This window comes from Solanum lycopersicum, chromosome 11, assembly GCF_036512215.1.
Source record: "Solanum lycopersicum chromosome 11, SLM_r2.1".
Lineage (NCBI taxonomy): Eukaryota > Viridiplantae > Streptophyta > Magnoliopsida > Solanales > Solanaceae > Solanum > Solanum lycopersicum.
The window spans coordinates 6898105-6921713 of NC_090810.1; the positions used below are offsets into that span (position 1 = coordinate 6898105).

At 29.2% G+C, this 23609-nt stretch overlaps 1 protein-coding gene across 1 annotated transcript; it reads right to left on the bottom strand.

Moving 5' to 3' along the window:
- Positions 1-4917: 4917 nt before the first annotated feature.
- On the bottom strand, positions 4918-8593 carry LOC101253741 (pathogenesis-related thaumatin-like protein 3.5). The gene is made up of 3 exons (XM_004250295.4): positions 8450-8593; positions 6185-6848; positions 4918-5278 (listed from the first exon to the last, which is right to left on the bottom strand). The coding sequence occupies exons 1-3, from the start codon at positions 8508-8510 to the stop codon at positions 5140-5142; spliced, it is 864 nt and encodes a 287-aa protein (XP_004250343.2). The 5' UTR covers positions 8511-8593; the 3' UTR covers positions 4918-5139.
- Positions 8594-23609: the final 15016 nt, after the last annotated feature.

The window sequence follows — 23609 nt, forward strand, 5'->3', positions numbered from 1 at the left end:
TAATTATATGCTAATTAGGGTAAAAGAAAGAGAGTTTGAATAAGAAAAAGAAAAGAACAGAAAGAGAGGGAGAAACGATCTCGAGAGAGAGGAACGAAGAGGAAAGCAAAGATCTTGAGGATTAGCTTGCTTGATCACAATTCTTCGGTGGAGGTAGGTTATGGTTTTTATGCTATTCGTAGCTAACTCTTAATAGCGAATGATATGTATTGGGTAGTGTGGTAAACCCTTCTATATGCTTAATTGTATGTTTGCATGTTGTGATTATATAATTGTGATGAATAAGCATGATGAGTCTATTGAATCTCTAATCCTAAATTTACCTTGTTAACGATGATGCCTTGGTATAAAAGAAGGCTTGATGAACTAAAGTAATGAGATTGATGATGCCTTGGTATAAGAGAAGGCTTGATGAATTAATAGAATGAGATTAATGGAGAGGGTGTCACGAACCGACACGTAGAATTAAGGGATCGGGTGTCACAAACCGACACGTAGAATTAGGGGATCGGGTGTCATGAACCAACACGTAGAATTAGGGGATCGGGTGTCACGAACCGACACGTAGAATTAGGGGATCGGGTGTGACGAACCGACACGTAGAATAAGGAGATCGGGTGTCACGAACCGACACGTAGAATTAGGAGATCGAGTGTCACAAACCGACACGTAGAATTAGGAGATCGGAGTGTCACCAACCGACACAAGAGGAATAAAGATAATGAATCTTGAAAGATGTTATATACTCAATTTAATGAACCTAATTCCCAAATGAGTAGGATGGGGAGGCGTGAGTCCTCATTGATGTGCTTGGTGTTGTGACCAAGGGTTATGGTAATTGTAAATGCCGCATGTTGAGTATTGTAGTTGATTTTATGATATTATCTGCTATATATTGTTTTCTATTTTGAGTTGGCCGATGATATCTACTCAGTACTTGTGTTTGTACTGACCCCTACTTGTATGTTTCTTTCTTTGTTATTGTGGAGTGCAACAAATGTACCGTCGTCTTCAATTCAACCGCAACTCTAGCCAGTCTTCATTATACCGGATTTCAGGGTGAGCTAATGCTTCTAGCTTGGACTGGATCTTCTTCTTCATGTCTTGATGCCTTGAAGTTCCGGCATGGACTAGCTTTTTATTTATTCTAGCTGTCTAGATACTCTTAGAATTAGTGATTTGAGGATAGATGTTCTTGTGATGATGACTTCCAGATTTTGGGGATAATGATAAGTTTTGAGATTTAGAAGTTGATTATTGATTTTGTTAATGAGTTTTAAGTCTTCCGCATTGTTTTCTATTTATTATGTTTGAAACGTTGGGGTTTAGATTGGTTGGTTCGCTCACATAGGAGGATAAATGTGGGTGCCACTCACGACGCGTTTTGGGTCGTGACACATGGAGTCTTCTAAAAAAAGTGGAAGTAAAAAAGGTCTAGTAGAATCATTAAAAAAATTAGTTAAAAAAACTAATAAAGGTGCTAGTTCTTCTAAATCTAAAATTCCTCTTGTTAGAATAAATATAGATGAATTTACGCATGTGAATGAAACTAGTTTTTCCTGTCCCGGTCCTATAAATATTAATTCAGATACTCCTATGATTCCCTATGAACTCTATGAAAGACATTATGGTATTAATCAAGAAAATGAAGAAGTGGAAATAGATGAACATTTAAATTTAGATGAAGAAGTAGATTTAGATGATACACCGACTAGCCCCGCTGCCGACCTCAATACAGTCAATAGTATAGGTATTGAAGCTCCACCTCCGGTTTGAACTACTCATCCCCCTATTTTTCCAACTAGAGGTAAGACCAAGGTACAACGTTCTTTAAAATCACATGTGTGGAATTTTTGTTATTTTAATGAAGAAAAAACTGTTAGTATATGTAATCTTTGTAAACAACATTTTAAATATACATCTGGTGGGACAGGAGGTTCAACGGGGGGATTAAAAAAACAATTGATTAACAAGCATAGGAAAGAGTGGTTTGCATATATGTCTTCTCTTGAAGTTGTTGAAAATTGTAATGTTGAAGAATCGGTTAGAGGATCAAATATGGTTCAAAGTGAATTAAATACTTCGAACCCAAGTGGTCCTCTTACACATCGAACCTATAACAAGGATCGTGATCGTGAAAACTTTGCTAAAATGGTTGTTGTTTGTAGTTTACCTTTTAGTTTTGGAGAACATCCGGGTTTTATTGCTTATATTCGTGAAACATATAATCCTAGTTTTAAAGGTTTATCAAGAAGCATAGTAAAAAGAGATATTTTCGAATTTCAAGAAAAACATTGTCAATATTTACGTGCCTATTTTGAACTAATGGATTGTAGAGTTGCTATTACTACTGATATGGGTCGTAGTCCTAATGGTTTTGATTATTTAACTGTTACTGCGCATTGGATCGATTATAATTGGAATTGACAAAAAAGAATTATTGGTTATAAAATTTGTCAAAAGAAAAAAATCGGAATTTATATTGCTACTACTGTGTTGGAAATTTTAAATTTTTTTGGTCTTTGTGATAAAGTCGTTAGTATTACTTTAGATAATGCCTCTGCTAATTTAAATGCTATTAAATTTGGTTGTTAGTGACGGTGTGAAATTATTTGAAAATAGTTGTGATAAAATTGATAATGCTTGTTTTTACATTTTTCATATGAATAGTAGTAGTAGAATTAATCAATTTAAAGAACTTTGTAATGCATTTAAACTTCCGTTTAGAAAAGTTTCGAAGCATGTAAAAACTAGATGGAATCCCTTTATGATATGCTTGAAGTTGCTTATGCATATAGGCAACCTATTACTACGCTATTTAATAATCATAATGCTTATCCTGAATTAAAAATTAATGATAGTGATTGGGATGAAGTAAATGAACTTAGAATATTTTTGAAATCATTTTATGATGCTACTAAAAAATTTTCTGGAATATATTATCCTACTATTTCTGAAATTTTAATACACATATGTGAGATTTCATCTATTTTTTCTGAATATAAAATAAATACTTTATTCACCTTTGCTATTGAAGTTATGATTATAAAATTTAAAAAATATTTTTTCCTATTCCTGAAATTTATTTAACTGCACTTCTTTTCAACCCCGAATATAAAGAATATGGTGCAAAAGTTTTAGTTGAATGCATTTATCAGAATTTAGATATTCAACCTGAAGAAGAACCTGAATTGGTAACATGTCAAAATAGTATAAAATACTTTGCAAAAGAAATGTATGATAAATATTCATTCTTAGATAATGTTGAAAATCCTCAAACGTCTATGAATCAAGTAGGTGCTCATGGACGAGTGAAACATAAACTTGGTCTTGACTCTTCTAATAAATGTGAATTTGTTAAATATCTTGAACAGGGTACAGATGATATTACAAACGATAATGGTATACCGAAACTATTGAGCTGGTGGAGGAATCGTGGAGCTCAATTTCCAAAACTTAGTAGGATGGTGAAGGATGTGCTTGCAATTCAAGGATCATCAGTAGCTTCGGAGGCAGCTTTCAACGCGGCAAGATTTCAAATTGGAGACCACAGATATTCGTTAGCAGAAGATAGCTTGAAGATATCAGTGTTATTTAGAGACTGGATAAATGCTGAGCGTAGAAATCAAGGACTTTCAAAGTTAGATAGTCAATTTGAACTTTTTATAGATTCAGCTATTGGATGTGGTAGTGATGATGACATCGAAATTCAAGATCGTCAACGAGCTTTACCAAGACCAGAAGTTGATCACAATCAATCCATAGCTGAGTTAGAAAGAGGATTTACTGGACTATACAACTATTAGTATTATATTCGAGACATAGTTGAAACAGAACCCTTCCTAGAAGGTGGCTGCGTAAGCTATGTACTCTAATAGTTGTAAATTGAAATTGTAATTTGTTACAAATTTAAATAAATTAAATTGATATTTTTTAATTTTTGTAATTGTTTTATCCTTATTTTAATTTAATTTTTTTAAAATTACAAATTTTATTTATTTAATATTTACAAGATACAAGTTGTAAATATAACTTATAAAATAAATATTAATGAATATAAGTAATAACTTATAAAGTATAAACTTCAAAAGATTTAAATTTTGAAAACTTTATTAGATTACTTGCAAACTTAACAATAACAAAAAAATTAATAAAATATCTTTAAAACAAACTTAAGTAAAAAATTATAGTATAAATTTAAAAACTATTAATTTATATTTAAAAAATAAAAAAAAATTATATTTTCGTAATTTCAAAAAATTTCATCCCGTTAATCCCGTCCTGTTCCATCCCGGTTCGTTCCGGTTCATTCCGGTTCCATCCCGGTATATAGTGGAACGGGACGGAACCGATGAACCATCCCGGTAATTCCGGTCCGATTCATCCCGGTACCGGTCAACATTCCGGTCAACAGATTTCGGTCCGGTCCGGTACCGGTTCATTCCGGTCCGTTTTATGCTTTTCCATTTAACTTTTTTACTTTCTCACCTCATTTTTTTTTAGCTTCTTTGATTTTAGTTGTATTTAAAATAAATATTATCAATCCAGCTCTTAATATGTGAGATTCTCACGGACTTTGTCCAACTTGCATCTTAATGTTATATATATTTGGTTAATAATTAAAGGAGTTTTACTAAAAAAAATTGATTGAGTTAAGTGTTTAATTTGTAAAATCGTGAGTAGAAGACTTTAATATCAATTTAAGTTAAGCATATAGATTTTTTCGTCATTTTATCTATAATTGAATATAAAAAGAGTAATTATATTTTTAAATTTCTCTAAGAATGAAAATTATTGATAATTACATGGTACATAATTATAGGGGTTACATTTTCAATTTCTTTTTTTTTAATTTTAATTTCTATAAATTATAAACCAGAAATCATAACAAGACATTTTTTCCTTTTAACATTCATATAATAAAAATAACTCAAGCATATTATATATAATAATATAAATGATTTTTAAAACTATACACTCATTAACATGGAATACACGTGTAAAGGTTATGTCAAGAAATTAAAAATAAAAAAATAGCATGAACTTTGCAATATATAATAATTTTTTATGGAAAAAAAAAAAGGTATACATCGCGAATGACTTCTCCAGATAAAAATAAAAAAATTCCCTTTATACATATTAAAAGATGATCATCATGCAATTGGCTATGAGGGTTAATCCAAGAAATATCATCCACAAATTGCTTATCAATGATCTTAAACCCTTTGATCCACTGCAGAAGAGCTTGCGATTATGGTATGTACATACTGGTTTCTTCCTGCAATTTCAACAAATCATAGTTAACTTTCTTCTATTTTCACACTTTGTTTGATTTTAAATGGTATCTAAACTTGTTTCCATACATAGTTTTTATGAAAATTAAATTTGAACTTTTGAAAATATGTATCTTCTTATAAACTATGAACAAATAAAAGTACCATCAAAGATTGTAGTGGTATGGTAATTAGTGAGGTTCAATGAACGAGTTGAATTCAATTTGGACGAATCAAAATGAACTGACTCAATAAATGGATGAATCATTCATCTATCCAAATGTCACTTTGATAGAAATAAATTCATACTAAGTTTTAAATGTTCTATTTTATTCATTTATAATTTTTTTTAAGTACCCAACATTTCTGACTATAATTAATATATAAAATGAAAAAGTATATCTCACCAAATTTCATCGACTTGACTTACGTATCAAGTTGATAAATGTATGGATCAATAGCTCGTTCCAATTTAATTTCACTATCTCTAGCAGCAATTATTTATTCATCCTTAACTAGATATTTCAAAGTTGTATTTTAAATTATTAATCAAATCATCTTTACCTCTTTTAGAAAAGAATATTTCATTACTGACATAATACGTAAACATGGTCCTCAACTTGATTTCAACGAATAACTATTTCCTCCAACTTTAAATGTTCACAAATAAAACATTTAAACTTGTACGAAATTTAAACGAGTAGACACAAGTTCCCTACATGACAGAAGGACACAAAATTGTCATGTAGGCCAAATTTATCTATTTGCTCAATTTAGTACAACTTTAAGTATCTACTTATGCACGTTTAAAGTTAAAGATCATAATTGTCAACTGACGTGATGTTTATGCTTTATTATTTCTAAGATATTCACCTAAATGAATTGAAAAGCCAAAAGTTATTGTAACATACCTTGAAGAGCAAAAGGTGACAACATAATCAGTGCCAGAGCATGTAAAAATGCTAGTTGGATCATCATAGGCATAACTATAAGCAGTTGGACAATCTTCTTTGAATTTTTTTGAATAAAAAGTAGGTTGACAAGTTGATGGATTTCCATAATTACCCCTACAACAATATTCATCAGTATTAAACACATCACAAGCACTTCTGCATCCAATTACTTTTCCATCATTCTTAACTGCAAGTTCAGAAGGGCAATTTTGTCTTAAATCTCCATTACAACCAGCAACACTGCAATTCCCTTTACCATTTAAAGGGGTAACACTTATAGGGACATTGAATCCATCCACAAGGCTAACATCGTAAAAATCAAGATTAGCAAGGGTAAATTCGGCAAGTGAAGCGGGAGTTTTTCCGGTGCCCGTGCACTTGAGAGATGGACCGCAATCACCGGTTAAGCATGAACCGTTGCCGTTTTTGTCGAAATTGCAACCTGTTCTTCCCCAAATTCTGCCGGAAAAACTAACCGGTGCTGTGAAAACCATGGATTGGCCTGATTTGAGAATAAATCCGCCGCCGTTGAAGTTGTCGCCGGGGAAAACGCCCGGCCAAATTGTCTCTTTGCAGCTGTTTACTATGGTGAAAGTTCTTGCAGATTCGGAGAATTTTACGCCTGTCATACAAATTTAGTGTTAGTTGTTAAAAGGAGTTAAGGAAGGATCGGAGGAGATATGGCGCCAAGTCGCGTATTCAACAAAATTCAATAATTTTAGCAAAATCAAGCTTAATTTAAAAAATAAAACTTGGTGTGGATCGATTAGGCGATATCATTCAACGGCACGTAATGTTTTAATTTATATGACATTTTTCATTTTGAAAAATTGAATAATTTAAGTTTGATCGAAAATTTACGCTTAGAATCATTAATTTTTTTTGTAAATTACGTAAAAAAATGATACAAGGGACAATAATGACAATTCAAAATAATTAAAAGATATATGAATACGAATACAAATTGGAATTTTTTTTTTAAAAAAAAATTGTAGTTATTTGAAGTGAAGAGATGATTGCGCATTTTTGTTATTTTCAAATTTTTAAAAATTTTAATTTTATCAAGTTTAATTCTAAGAAAAATGAAAAAAATTCATATGGCCAAACTACTACTAACCAAATAAATAAAATGAATTGTGATTCAAAATTTACAAATTAAAATTTCACTCATTTATGTAGAGTGATCTTGTTTTTTTTGTTATAAAAATTGAAAGATTATGAGAATGCACGTATAATTAATTATAATGGAGTCATGGTTGCATTGCATATAATCATAATTTCTTTGGGTTAATATGAGTTTTGGGATACTAATAAAACAAAAGTAATTATTTAGAAATTAGAATAATTTATAAAGTAGAGTGCAAGTATCAAAATAGTGAAGTTCTTTATATACTACCTCATTCCTTTACAAAGAAAAAAGATGCACATTTCTTTAACTAAAAAAAATTTGTGTGTGACAAGATGGTTTATAAAGTGCAACCTATTCGTATTTAGCCTTTGATTTTTCAATATTTGAATTTGATAAAAAGTAGTTCTTCCTTTTAAAGAAAAATAATTTTTTTTATAACAATTTTTCACGTGAAGTGTTTAATATCATAAGATTAAAAGATAGTTTTATACATTTGACTTAACTTTAATTTAGGACCACATAATCAATTTTTTTTTTCTTAAACGCCATTTCAAATCAAACTAAATTATTTTTTGTAAAACAGGAAGTACTTACCATGATGTTTAGAAAAGTTATTGGTCGTATAATTATTTTTGTGAAATGATTTGATTGCGATAAAATAAAGTGCTTAAACCGGTGTTTTCTCTATCTTAATTCATTTGATAAAGTTTAATTAAACACGGAGTTTAAGAAATGCGACAAGATTTGCAATGTTTTGAAATTATCATTAAAAATAAATGTTTCTTTTTTTTAAAAAAAGAGAGCATGGACTATTTGTCAAATAAATAAGACTAAACGAGGGAAAAAGATTGATAGTGTAATTAAATATTTATCAAATAAAGAAGACGCAATATATAAATGTGTCTTAAACTTGTTTTTAGCTCCAATTTTATGTGTGTTGTGCACAAGTAAATACTTAAACTTATATAAAATTGAACAAAATAAACACAAACATCCTACGTAACATAATACATGTTAGAACGCTACACAAGATACAAATTTTCATATAAATTAGAAGAGGGAGTAAATAGAAGCATGGAAACAGTAATACCTACCTGATAAAAGAAACAAACTGAGCAAAATACTTTGAAGAATAACTAGATTTGATGTCATCATCCTTAATTTCTTTTTGGTAAAATTTTGTTAGTTTTGGAAATTATATAGTAGTGGGTGAATAAATAAATAAGGTTACATTGAAGGAATGTGTATGAAAAGAGGCAAACCATGCTGAAGTTAAAAAAAAAAATTAAAAAAAAAAAACCTTTTTCAAGTTTATTATTGGAAGGTTAATGAGATTCCATTCCATTCTTCAACATATGGGAAGTAGTCACCATTCATCAAATGCTTACTCTTGCATCAAGTTAAAGGACCAAAATGTAATTATTACTTTTAGAATTTGGCTTAATTATTAAATTGTTGTTTAGTTTTGTTGGAGCAGCATTTTGGTTTTAATATTTAAGGGCATTATATGTAAGCATATTTTTTTTTACTCGATTCGAAGCTCATATTGGAGCTCCGACCAAATTCGAATAGCGTAGGGTTTATTTGAGGATGACACTCCTAATAAAATTTTCTTCATATAAAAGGCTTGAATCCGAGACCTCTGATTAAGAGTAAAGTATTCCTAAGAATGCACCATAACCATGTTGATGACTAGTGTGCTACTGCTTTTCTGCATCTCTTGGTAGCAATTCTTTGCAATACTTCTTGTGATCATTCACATAAGTTGGTGGCCATAATTTCCCTAACCTTTAATACTTTATTTGTCTATTTTTTCTATTTCATAATTTTTTATAACTTAGTTAACTTTTATGATATTTATTTATGGGCAAAAGACATAAATTACATATTTTTAAGGTAAAACTATCGTTTGTCCTTTATAAGTAATTACAGAAATCTTTCAAATTGATACAATAATATAAGCATCGATACATTAATCTGATGCGCCAAATACATTAATCATTAAGTAAGATATATTACATTTTTATACATGATACACTAATTTGATGTACATTTTATACATGTTACACTAATCTGATGAGCGAGATACATTAATCTGATGCATGAGATACATTAATTTGAAGGGTTGATACATTAATTTAATGCGTAAAAATGAGGAATTTTAAAAATTTGTAAAACTAATAGGGGATAATGATAATAAGAGAACTTAAATGTAGTGATTTCTGTCATTTTTCCTTTATTATTTATATTATATATTCTTCAAACTCATTAGAAGGAAAAAATTCCTTACTTACAAATAATGATGATCTTATATTATATTATGTACAAGAAAATATAGAAGAATACAAGATGAAAAGGAACATATTGTGTCTATATATTCAAGTGTAGTGAAAGAGAAAATTAAGACGAAAGAAGAATATTTTAAGTTTATAATTAATTCACTATACAAAAGAGAGTAATTTTATATCGAAGGAAAATGTTTTATTGGTGGAACTTTAAACTCTTCAATTAATCTGGAGTTGTTTGAGTTATACGATGTCGTTAGATTATTGTATTCAGGAGAGGACAAGCCAAGAGTTATACTCCTCGATCGGTGTATATTATATCGCAGACTTGAATATCCTTAATATGAGCAACATATTTGTGCCTTAACCTAAATATATTTTGTTCATTTTTATTGGTCAATCTTCAACTATAATTGATCGTCTTAATGGTATATATACACCAACAAATTTAACACGATACAAAGATAAACTTTCAAGAAATAAAACATATATAGTTGAAACGATTCACATCAACGTTTTGTATGCTAGAAAACTTTTTCTCTAGTTTGACCTTCCTCAATCCTCGTAGCATTATTGTACTTATCAAAGAGACTAGATACATATCTCTTTGATATCATGTAAATTCTGAAATTCATAACACATAGGGAGGGAAACGAGAGAGAGAGAGGAAAGAGACAAATGAGAGAGTTAGTATATCACAGATTCACATTATATACATGTATTTGGAAATATCAGATATATTCTAAGACATATTTTGAAATAGAGATACATTGGAAGAGATCCGAACGAGAAATAGAGAGAGACGAGCGATAGAGGAGAGAAACGAGCGAGATAGGAGAAAGACGAATGAGAGAGTTAGTATATCCCAAATACATGTGATTCATGCTAGGATACATGCATCTAGAACAAATTACACCTAGTTTAATCCATACATATTTGAGATATATGTATCTATGAGTGTGTCAGGTACATGTATCTAACGAGGTAAATGTGGTATAGAAAAGTAATCTCGAAAACTCAAGTCAAAACACGTAATCAGACCCTAAAGTAGTGATATATATATATCATGGTTCATTTTTAACTTTCATTCTACAGTATATTGATGGGAAAATTAGATAAATATTCATTGAGGTTTTTTAAATCCAAAATAACTAAATTATTATTTTTTACCAAAAATGGTTATTCAACCCTTTTTTTTAATAGGTAAAATTTATTCGCACCGAATGTTTATACCAATCTAATATATGCATGTCATTTATTTAAATTTATCATTCATTCACTTAACCTTAATTAATTAACATATATTTTACTTTTTTAAATTACATAATAATGATAATTAAATTTATTTAGTGTAAATATGGTGCGAATAAATTTTTTCCCTCAAGTACAATTCACTCTCTTTGCCTTTGATCCTCTTTCTTCCGATTATTAATGACTTCTTCTTTCTTCTCTGATTATTAGTGACTTCTTTCTCCCGATAATAGAAATTGAGGTGTCATAAATGTAAATCTCAAGTGATAATATATAAAAAAAAAAGACTTAAAATATTAAGAGAATTTCATATTTAAATTTTGGAATTGTTTAGACGAAATTTGAATTTGTTGAGATTGAAAAAAATCAATTTGCAAGGTATAACATTATCTATACACAAATATATAATATTAATACACTATATAACATGTTGATACCTTATATATACATACGATACATTATATATACATATGACCATTTGTTGAAAATAATTTGTGTTGCCTGTATCACTAATTATAAAACAATAAAATTTTTTATGTAAATGAAAATTTTGACTATATTTAGTGCGAATAAATCGTAGTATCCATCACTTGCTTAGAGTGACATTGAATGAAAATTGTGTTGAAGTAAACGTGTATTTAAAGTCAAATTTCAAGCTATATATGAGTATATTCTTTTAAGGAAAAATGATTCGGTTAAGCAAATTTATATTATTTATTATTTATCATAACTATAATTTGTTATAATTGCACTCGCAACTAACATTATACATTAATTATGTGGGCTGACTTCGAGTTTGTATAATTAGTTACGTTTGTATATGAATAATTCGCTAGAATATACAAATACATATATATTATATAAAACTATCTAATTGATATGCATATACAATTCACCTCTTTCCCACTCTTTTCCCTCTCTCGTTCGCGTCTGTCCTCCCTCTCCTAATCTACCTTGCCATATATACAATTGCATAGGTATAATATATAACGATCTAACCGATATACATAATATAATTCACCTCTCTCCCACTCTTTTCCCTCTCTCGCTCACTTCTGTTGCTAGCCTCTCTCCTCCTCTTTCAATCTCGATTGCCATATATATGAATACATATGTACAATATACAATTATCTACCTGATATACATATACAATTCACCTCTCTCCCACTCTTTGTCCTCTCTCGCTCACTTTTCTCCTGTCTCTCCCAGTCTTGTTCGCCCCTCTCCTTCTTATAACATGGAGCTACAAATTGTAATTATCAAACGATAAGTATGAAGAGTAATTAGGTAATTTTTGAGTGGCTATATATATTTTTTATTTTTTATTTTTAAATGGACACTCAAATTAAAGAGATTATGAAATTATTCTATTTTATTTTATATACTTAATAAAATCACTTTAACATATGCGTTATATCTTAAAAATCATTATGATCAGATTGTGAACTAGCTAAGATTCGCCGAAAACCCAATTTAATTTTTTAACTCCTAATTAATTTATAACATTTTTTACATGGGATCCAATGTAGACATATTAGCAAGATTATATTATGTTCTCTTCTGTCATATAGCCTTACTAGATTGTTTGATTTTATGAGAAATAATCTTTCTAAGCCATAAAGATACTAAAATAAAATCCATGTATATCTGTTATTTTTAAGTTTTACTTGTAACTTGTAAAAATATAATATATAATATATTATTATATCAATAGGACAATAAGATTTTCTTCTCTCTCTCTCTTTTTTTTGCAAAATTTGTAGCCCATATCTTCAAAATTAGGGATATATTTAGGTTGGGTTAGGTTCGTGTTTTTCAAATATCATACTAAATTAATTATTTAGATAAACTCTAATTTATAATATTACATATCTTACTTTTTTGGTGAGCTCAAATACATCTAGATACATGTATACACTGTAATCAAGTGAACTTCATGTATTTGAGATACATGTATACACTGTAATCAACTGAACTTCATGTATTCGCCACTCTCATATGTATGTGAGATACATAACTATCTCCCTCGCCTCTTTACCAATTTCACGCACCTCTCTTCTTATTTTAGTATATATGGTAGCAAAAATACATGTATCTAAATGTATATTTCTCAATATATGACATGAAACTCTTAAATAATAGTAAGATACATAATTATTTGTTAGTGTAGATAGAATCAATATATATGATATACATGTATATCTAATAAGATAGTTTTCCCTAAATTGAACCAAACCAAATTAATAAAAGTCGGTCTTTTGAACTTTGAGTTTTCTCGGTTTTATTGACAAAGTATCCACACAAATATATGATTAACTTGTAATTTAAATATTTCTTCAGTCCTTCAAGATACAACCATCTAAGGTGTTCTGAAGAAAACAACACGTACAAAATATGAGGTGAGTGATGACATAAAATATTCAATAAACAAATATGGAAATCACAAATTAAATAGTATGAATTAATAAGAAATAATGAAAATGATCATAATCGAAAGATACTCAGTCATACTAAAAATATGTATTAATTACATGACTAAATATTTAAGAAAAATAAATAAATTTAAGTATGTATTTCAGCTATCTAAACAATGCAAAACTAATTAAAAAATATCTGATATTTTTGTTATTTCCAGTTTGAATTTAATTTTATTTTTATTAGTATTGATTTGATTTTGATTTGAGCTACTAACATTTATGAATAAGGATTTATTGGATAATTCCAAATTTATTCAAATTCAAAATAATATGTTAAAAATAATAATTATATATAAAAAAAGATTTTAAGAATCTTAATCACAACACAATCAATACTTTATGTATACAATATATTTTTAAAGATTGTTTACATGTAATGTTGGATTAATTTTGATTTGATTTTTTCACTTTTATTTTTTTTTAATTATTTTTTGGCAATAAACAAACATTTTATATACCAAAATGGATTTTGTAGTGATAGTGAATAATATAATTTGACCACTCCTAGGCCATATGTTTCCCCATTCAATCATTTGATTCTAGAGTATACTTGGATCACTAAATTCATTTAGAATAAACCATAATTACAGCTTCATGTATCAAATCAATGATTAATTTAAAATATTTAAATTGTTTTTTCCGTTTATTGATTCATGTTTAGCCAATGAGAAAAATCCTTGTAGGTGGGTCCAAGATTAAAAAAAAAAGGGAAAAGTATTTCAAAATTTCATTGGTAAAGAATATCACAATAAATAATTTTCAAAAGTAAGCTTTCATTTCTATGAATTATATATATTAATAATAATTATATGTTATTATATGTTATATATACGCATATAAAATTGAATATTTTATTAATAGAAAAATAAAATAAATTGACTTTACTTTATAATTTTCTTGAATAACTATTTGATAAATTTACTCACTGTACACTATCAATACATCGTTTTAAAAATGTATAATTATACTCTAAATAATTTTTTTAATTAAAAAACTTGCAAAACAATTGCTAATGACAAATGCTAAGTGAATTGGCGATATTACAATATTATGAACAAAAAAAAAAAAAGATAAAAGAGAAAAAAAGTGTATGTATATTAAAATGTTTTCCTCTTTTTCCTTCTATAAAAAAAATATCTCCGATAATTCTTTATTTTCTAAAAAGAAAAAACAATATAACGTTTTAATTAGAGGCTAATTATCATTTTAAATATTTTTAACTTTATTGACGGATTGTGCTGTCGAATTAAAAGATGTATAAAGTTTTGATCTTTTGTCCTTTTTCTTTTGTGTTTATTTTGCAAGTAGGTGATTGCATTATATAAGTCACAAGCAATAAGATGTCTATCAAGTAGCTTCCATCATGTCTCAGAGCAGCGGCGGAGCTGAAATTTTTAATAGGGGTTTAAAATTTAAAAATGTAAACATATGAATAAATTGAAGAGATTTTAAACATCTACTATACATACATATAAAAAGTTTTAATCAAGCATAAATGGTAATATTTTTTATCGAAGAAATTTCGAATGAACTCTTGAATGTATATGGGCTCTGCCCCTGTCTACACTATAGTTGAAGGATTCAACAACGTGGATTGAACTTTCACCATAACTTCTTTAACAAAATTTAGGGTGTGTTCCGTAAGAGAAAAATATTATCATAAAAAATTTATTTTGGATAATATGTTTTAGGAAATAGTTGATTTTTAAATTTATTTATTTTATTTGATACGTAAACAAAAAAATTATTATTCTAAAAATTTTCATATGTAATCTAGATCAAAAAGAAAAAGAGAGGTGGGATGGGGATAGAAGGGCGTGGGTGATGGATATAAAAATTGCGAAGGTGAGGGTGAAAATGAGATGTGTAAATAAAGCAAATACGATAAAATTATCGATACATAATGTCCATTTCTAGAATTTTTAAAACTTTTTTAACCAATTAAATATGAAAAAAATTATTAATATTTTCCTCTATACCAAATTGTCACGACCCAAATCGAGCCGCGACTGGCACCCACATTTATCCTCCTATGTGAGCGAACCAACCAATCTAAACCCCATAATTTCAAACATAATGAACTAAATACATTGCGGAAGACTTAAAACTCATTAACAAAATAAATCAAATAACTTCTAAAAACTCAAACACTTATTATATTATCCCCAAAATCTGGAAGTCATCATCACAAGAACATCTATCCCCAAATTACTAATCTAAGAGTATCGAAGAAGCTAAAATAAGTAAAAATCTAGTCCATGCCGGAAGTTCAAGGCATCAAGACATAAAGAGGAAGATCCAGTCCAAGCTAGAAGCATTAGCTCACCCTGAAATCCGGTGTAATGAAGACTAGCTAGAGTTGCGGTTGAGTTGAAGATGACGGCACGTTTGCTGCACTCCACAATTTAACAAAAAGAAACATACAAGTAGGGGTCAGTACAAAACACGGGTACTGAGTAGATATCATCGGCCAACTCAAAATAGAAAACAATATATATATCAGATCATATCATAAATCAACTACAATACTCAATCTGTAGCAACAACATGTACAAGAATCTTTGATAAATAACGTCAAGTACACTCATGAGGACTCAAGCCTCCATATCATACTCATTTGGAAATTAGGTTCATTAGATTGAGTATATTAACATCTTTCAAGATTCATCACCTTTATTCTTGTGTCGGTACGTGACACTCCGCTCCCCTACTACTATGTGTCGGAACGTGACACTCCGATCCCCTAGTTCTACGTGTCGGTTCGTGACACCCGATCCCTTAATTTTATGTGTCGGTTCATGACACCCGATCCCCTAATTCTACGTGTCGGTTCGTGACACCCGCTCCACTAATCTCATTCTATTAATTCATCAAGCCTTCTTTTATACCAAGGCATCATCAATCTCATTACTTTAGTTCATCAAACCTTCTTTTATACCAAGGCATCATCATTAACAAGGGGTTTTCAAGATTCGGGATTCAATAGCTTCATTATGCTTATTTCATCACAATTATATAATCACATTCATGCAAGCATACAATTAAGCATATAGAAGACTTTACAATACAACCCAACACATATCATTCGCTATTAAGAGTTAACTACGAATAGTATAAAAATCATAAGCTACCTCCACCGAAGAATTGTGATCAAGCAAGCTAATCCTCAAAATCTTTGCTTTCTTCTTCGTTCCTCTCTCTCTCGATCGTTTCTCCCTCTTCTCTCTATTCTTTCTATCTTTCTTATTCAAACTCTTTTTCTTTTACCGTAATTAGCATATAATTAAGTATAAAAGATGACAAAAGTAACCCACTAATTAATTTAAGGTTATCTCCTTTAACCCTCAAGAAATTGGATTATTAATATTCAACCACTAACTTTATAATTATAAGCAGGAATAGTCCAAAACGCCCCTTAAAATATTAAACAGAAATTCGATCCAGTCAGGGTTACGCAGACTGTGACGGTCCGTCCTGCGACGGTCCGTCCTGCTGCTTCCGTCACAAAGTTCAGAGACTCGATTTATTAAAGAGTCTGTGACGGCCCGTCATGTCTGTGACGGCCCGTCATGCCTGTGACGGTCCGTCCTGCCACCTCGTCACGAAGTTCAGAGAGTCGATTTCAGTACCCAAATTTCAGAATTCTAAGTGTTTTGGAACGAGACCCCCTCGACGGTCCGTCGTGCCTATGACGGTCCGTCGTGGGATCCGTCGTCTCAGCTAGTTTTTTCAGAAATAAAATCTACTGCTCAAAACGACTAAACAGGTCGTTACACAAATACATGCCTTAATGTGTTATTTATTTAAGCATTTCATTTAACTATTATTAGAAAATATTGGTGAACAAAGTCTCTTTTGTTTTTCATAAAAGAAGGTTTATTAATCTTTTGTTATTTGACTCAACATGTCACTTTTTCTTTTTCTTTGTTAATTAGAAAAGTTATTTATCTTTTATTAGGTCGGAAAGTTATATATTTAATTAATTTTTTAATGACATGACAAATATTTTTAAATAAAAATATAGATAACATTTTACTCAAATCCCTTTAAACCAAATATTACATATATATCCGACTCAATATCTGATCCATAAAATTACTTTATATGGGCTAATGTTGAAGTGCTCGAAAATTCCTTTATATGTGAATTTTTTTTCTTTTATCTAAAAATGTGTTTTTACAAATAGCAGCAATGTAAAATACATTTTTAGTCTCAGACTCTCAATTGAGTATTTATGTCCACCAACTTTAAGTATATATAGACAGATATTTAAACATGCATAAAGTTAAATGGATAGACACATGCGTCTTCGTGACATATAGAATTCAGTTTAAATGTATTTCGCACAAATTGCCATGTCCAATGTTACATAAAATGTATATTTATTTGTTCAACTTTATATAAATTTAAATATTTGTTTGTCCACGTTCAAAACTAAAATACACAAATATTAATTAAGACCAAATTAAATAATATGTTTATTATCTTTTATGCCAAGAAATATGAATAGATGTTTCAATACAATATGAACGTACTACACATGTTGTGTGACCTAATATTAGACAATAGATGATTTTTCCTGTCAGTAGCAAAATTCATATGTGAAATGTAGCTATATGTATTAACATACTACAATTTATAGGATATATTATCATTCTATAAATAATGATAGCAGAGACAAAACTAGTTGGGGTTTATTGGTTCGAATAAATTCACTAGTTTTTTGTAGATTTTATATTTATTTTTAGAAAATTAAAATAAATTATGTATATTAACTTGTGAACTCCTAAATAAATTAATTTAAAACTCTCAAACGCTTAATTTTGGCTCCGCCTCTGTATTTCAGTGGGGGTTGGTGTAGATGGGATAACTTTTATCACATGGGATAAAAAGTTGTTTTGACAATTCCCCTATCTATTTCTCCACTCAGGATTAGTAATCCTATATGTATACATTTCTACTAAAAAAAATAATTAAGAAGTATCATATTGTTATAATAATATCTTCTTTTTAAGATTTTATAACTACTACTTGAACTTTTTAGTATAGCCTTTAATTACATTTTAAACTAAAGTTTCATGCTACATGTTTATGTGTAAAGTCTTTGATTAGTTATATAATTTGACCCAAACCAAAATAATGTATGAAAAAAATATTCCAATGTTATGAATAATCACCTCATTAAGTATTAAACAATATAATCTACTTCATCCTATATGACATATGTAAACATCACCTTCAACATGACAGATCTTGAAACTCTTTAGTATATTAAAAGTTCTTTTAAATTATATAACTATAGGAAGGCGGGAACACATTAACATCTAGAAGTCTAGTTCCATTGACAATTAGAGGGAACAACTAAAGCGCAACAACGCTAGTTTGCATGAATTTGAATCCTGTAAGATTAATTAATTTTTACTTAAACTCATATTTATACTTTAAAATATCTTTATTGAAAACTCGTAAACTTGAAAATCCTATAAATTCGCCTCTAGTCCCTCGTCATTTAGGAAACACAATAGGTATGTGCACTTAATTAGGGAAAGAAAACACATATATAGTCAAGTGTGATAAAACATTGTTTTGATACACAAAATGCACTAATATGAAATTATATATTATAACTTAAATCAATAAAAAGAACTTCCAAATGAAATCTCAATAGAAGTTTGACTAAAGTTTGCTATTATATTATTTTATTTCTAAAATAAGATTGGACATATAGCTTTTGGTTACAACATCTTTATCACCACCCAATTAAGGTGCTATCTAGTGGGTTCACCTCACTAAGCAAACCCTACTCAATATAGTCAATATTCTTAACTCGTTATATTAGTTGTAAAGCAATTTCAAATACTAAACTTAGATATTATAAATCTCTATTAGTTGTAAATTAATCTCGAATACTAAACTCAACTTGGAAAACATAGTTATCAACTTGTACCTATTAGTGAAAAATACAAGTTACTGACATTACGTAAATTCTAAAATCTCAAGTAATGGGACCTAAACCAATCTACTTGTTAAGCAAAGAAGTGTCTGATGTGGTGCAGTGAGTGAGTTATTTCTTTCTTAATAAAAAATTTTGTATTCGAGCTTTATATATGAAAAAAACCTTGTTATGAAGCGTTACCTTCAAATGAAACCCTATGCGACTCGAATCTAAAAAAAAATGCCTAGCTCATTCAAGTATATATATGAGATACATAATAATATTCCTCATATTACAATGAAATTGAGTAACTATTTTATTTTATTTTTTTGCTTTAAACTCCCTTGTATGCTAAAGTGATTCCATTAAAACTAATGACTTCTCATTACTCCCCATAAGCATGATTAGGCTAACATCATTTAGGGAGCCAAAAGTAGTAACGCATCCAAAGTCTCTTTAATTTTTTTTCTTAAGCCAGTTGTCACACGTGTGACATTAATCATTTTAAGCACTAATTCCATTCTTCTATGCAATGATGCACTCCATTCTTTTCCTTAATATAATCTTCACCTTTATAATATCAAAATAATACTATTAATCCCCCACCACACTCTACCCTATCTCTCCAACAATAATAATTACTACATAATTAAATATGGGCAGTAATATCTTAGGGAAAAAAAGAAATTAAAGTATCCCAAAACTTCTTCTATTAACTAATAAAAAAGTATTCACCAAATACATGCAATTAGCGTTAATCATTAGAAAGAGGTACTCAAATTTGAGAGATAGTAAGAACCAGTGTTTCAAAAGGCAGAGGTGTGAGACTAGATGCTTTATGCAATACGGGTGAAATTAGCGTAATTTCATGTATATTCAATTTTATAATTTTATTATTAAGTAAATAAGGAAAAATATTGCTTTCAATTATTTTACAAACAAATTTTAATAAATAACCTATAATATATATATAAAAAAATATTATGATTTTTATTTGAGAAAAGTATTAATAATCAATAATGAAAGTGTTATAATTAATGGTTGACAAATATCTTTACACCAATAACAAAAAATATGATTTAAAACAAAAAATTTTTTTTAAGAAAAAGCACAGATTGTACGTTTTTACGTTCTAGACTTACATTTTTATTCTTAAAGCTTATACCTTATGAATCTACGTTTTCCATTTGCGCGCTGAAGCATTTTTTCGTATGTCCCACCCAACTCGCACCAAAAGACGTTTTTGAAAACTAATGGCAATGAAATAGATGAATTAGTTGTTTTTTTCTTTTCCTTTTTTGACATTAAGAAAAAAGTGGAAGATGGCAGTGTATATTCATGCATGATCAATCAATATAAAAATGGGCTTCTTCAAAAAGAGACTGTTTCGGGTGGGTCAACCCGCTCGTGCGATCATGAGAGCTTAGGCCCATACTCTTTACCACTTGGCCCACGAATAAAATGAAAAAATTACATAAATATACATCTTATTTTATTATAATTTTTAAAAATTTCTATCGTTAAAAGAATTTGAAAAAATCTCCTTATACATTCTATCATCTCTCTATGCATCTTTATCCTCTCTCAGATATATCCTTATCCCCTCTCGGATATATTCCTCCCATTAAGTAATGTATCATTTGCAATCCATGAGTTATGTATTCACATGTTTTCCAATGTATCCGAAATTCTATAAATTTAAGAAAATTTTGTAATTTGAAAAAAAATATATAATTAATTAGTTCTAATTAAATACTATGAGATTTGTGAGTTTTTACATAAAATAAAGAAGAATAAATGGAAAATAACTTATATTTCCTTGAATATCATACACATCTTTGATTTTAATTTATGTAATGTAATTTAAATATATGAATTTCAAAACTATCTATAAAAATTTAAAAAAATTAATATAAAAATTAAAAAAATCAATAGAAGAGTATACTTTTGTGGACTTTTTGCAAAAAAAAAAAAAAGACTGACAAGGATAAATGTTAATACCGTCATTAAATGTTTGTTAAATAAATAAATATGTCACTCAATTTAAAATTGATTAAAAAAGAAAATATGATATATAAATTAGGGCAAGTAAATACTGAATTTTACCAAGGAAAATAGTGAGCTTGGTTTAGCAAAAGGGAAATAAGGAGGATAGCGATGGAGCTAAAAATTTTAAAAGAAAGATTAAAAAAGATGCAGAAATGTTATATATGAAATTCAATCAATAACCTAAAGCAATTATTTTACAATAAAATAAACTAAAATATTTCATCATTGTTACTGCTATATTTTGAGGAGGTGCTATGCAGTATATTTGCTTTTATTATATTCACACCATATAATTTTTTAGATGGGGAAAACTTATTCAATTATTAGACCTCCAAGAATGAATTAAAATCTTTTTAATTAAACTTTAATCTGTCTCGCCTCATTATCATTCCTAACGCAAATTAACTTTTATAACAAAGAGGAGGTATTTAAAAGAAAATATTAGTAGAGAAATAATTTATTAAAATCTCATTTTACCTTTTGAGAGAGGAAATGGGGAACTATATGCCTATGTAAACTTTTCAAAGTATTTTTATATTAAAAAAAAACAACAAAATATTAAGGGATAATTTAAAAACCCCCCTTGAGGTTTTATTCCATAATTACTAACCTCTCCCATTGTTTATATTATTATGTTTTCCTCATTCATTTTTATTTATTGTAACAATTTTTTAAATTATTTATGTACTATTAATATACGTGAATTATAATATGACCAATTTATTTTTTTGGAATATACTCTTTTATTTATTAATTTATCTCGTTATCTTTTTAGCAATCTCAATTCCTCTCCAAATGATATTGCTTTAATTTCATATGTCCCTTTTTTTTTCCTTTTCAAATCTAATTTTTTCTCTTTGCTCTTTTATACCTTTTTTTTTCTTTTGCAAAAAGTCAAAATTCTCTCTTCAAAAATTTAAAAGGGCCTTTAAAAATATATAAATTTATAATTGTTTGGGCGGAAGAAGTGATGAGATGGATATTTTTTTGATTTTTCTGAGCGTATGATATCTATATTAAAATTGAATTATATTTTAAAGATGAAATTTAAGAATGAATAAGTACTTATCACTCTATCACAATCTCTATTGATAAGATGACTAAAAATAATTGTGTACCAATAGCTAAAGCATTGAAAATGATATAATTTCTCCAATATAATTACATTCAAGTCACACAACACTAAATGAATAAATTTTTTTGTGATGATTATTTAACAACAATAAAATAATTATTGTTATATTATATCCGGCAGTAATAAATCTAGAACTGTCACGACCCAAATCGGGCTGCGACTGACACCCACACTTATCCTCCTATGTGAGCGAACCAACCAATCTAAACCTTAACATTTCAATATAATATCAACAGAAAGTAATGCGGAAGACTTAAACACATTAATAAAAACCCATTCAATAACTTCTAAAAACTCAAAAACTATTATTATTATCCCCAAAATCTGGAAGTCATCATCACAAGAACATCTATCCTCAAATTACTAAAGCTAAGAGTATCTAAGAAGCTAAAATACATAAAAAGCTAGTCCATGCCGGAACTTCAAGGCATCAAGACATGAAGAGGAAGATCCAGTCCAAGCTAGAAGCATTAGCTCACCCTGAATTCCGGAGTGATGAAGACTGTCTAGAGTTGCGGTTGAGTTGAAGATGATGGCGCGTTTACTGCACTCCACAAATAACAAAGAAGAAAACATAAAAGTAGGGGGTCAGTACAAACACTAGTACTGAGTAGGTATCATCGGCCAACTCAAAATAGAAAACAGTATATATCAGATAACATCATAAAATCAACTAATATCCTTAGCATGCAGCATTTACAGTTACCATAACCCTTGGTTACAACACCAAGCACATCAATGAGGACTCACACCTCCTCATCATACTCATTTGGGAATTAGGTTCATTAGATTCAGTATATTATCATCTTTCAAGATTCATTATCTTTATTCCCCTCGTATCGGTACGTGACACTCCGCTCCTCATATACTATCTTGGTGTCGGAACGTGACATTCCGATCCTCATTCTATCTTGGTGTCGGAACGTGACACCCGATCCATATACTATCCTGGTGTCGGAACGTGACACTCCGATCCTCATATACTATCCTGGTACCGGAACGTGGCACCCGATCCATATTCTATCCTGGTACCGGAACGTGGCACCCGATCCATATACTATCCTGGTGTCGGAACGTGACACTCCGATCCTCATATACTATCCTGGTACCGGAACGTGGCAC

Bases quoted from the DNA above. Each gene is read 5' to 3' on its own strand.
- LOC101253741 (XM_004250295.4), bottom strand. From the start codon at position 8,510: ATGATGACATCAAATCTAGTTATTCTTCAAAGTATTTTGCTCAGTTTG. The intron at 6,849-8,449 runs GTAGGTATTACT...TTTGTATGACAG, and splicing joins CAGTTTGTTTCTTTTATCAG to GCGTAAAATTCTCCGAATCT. The intron at 5,279-6,184 runs GTATGTTACAAT...TTGAAATTGCAG, and splicing joins GTCACCTTTTGCTCTTCAAG to GAAGAAACCAGTATGTACAT.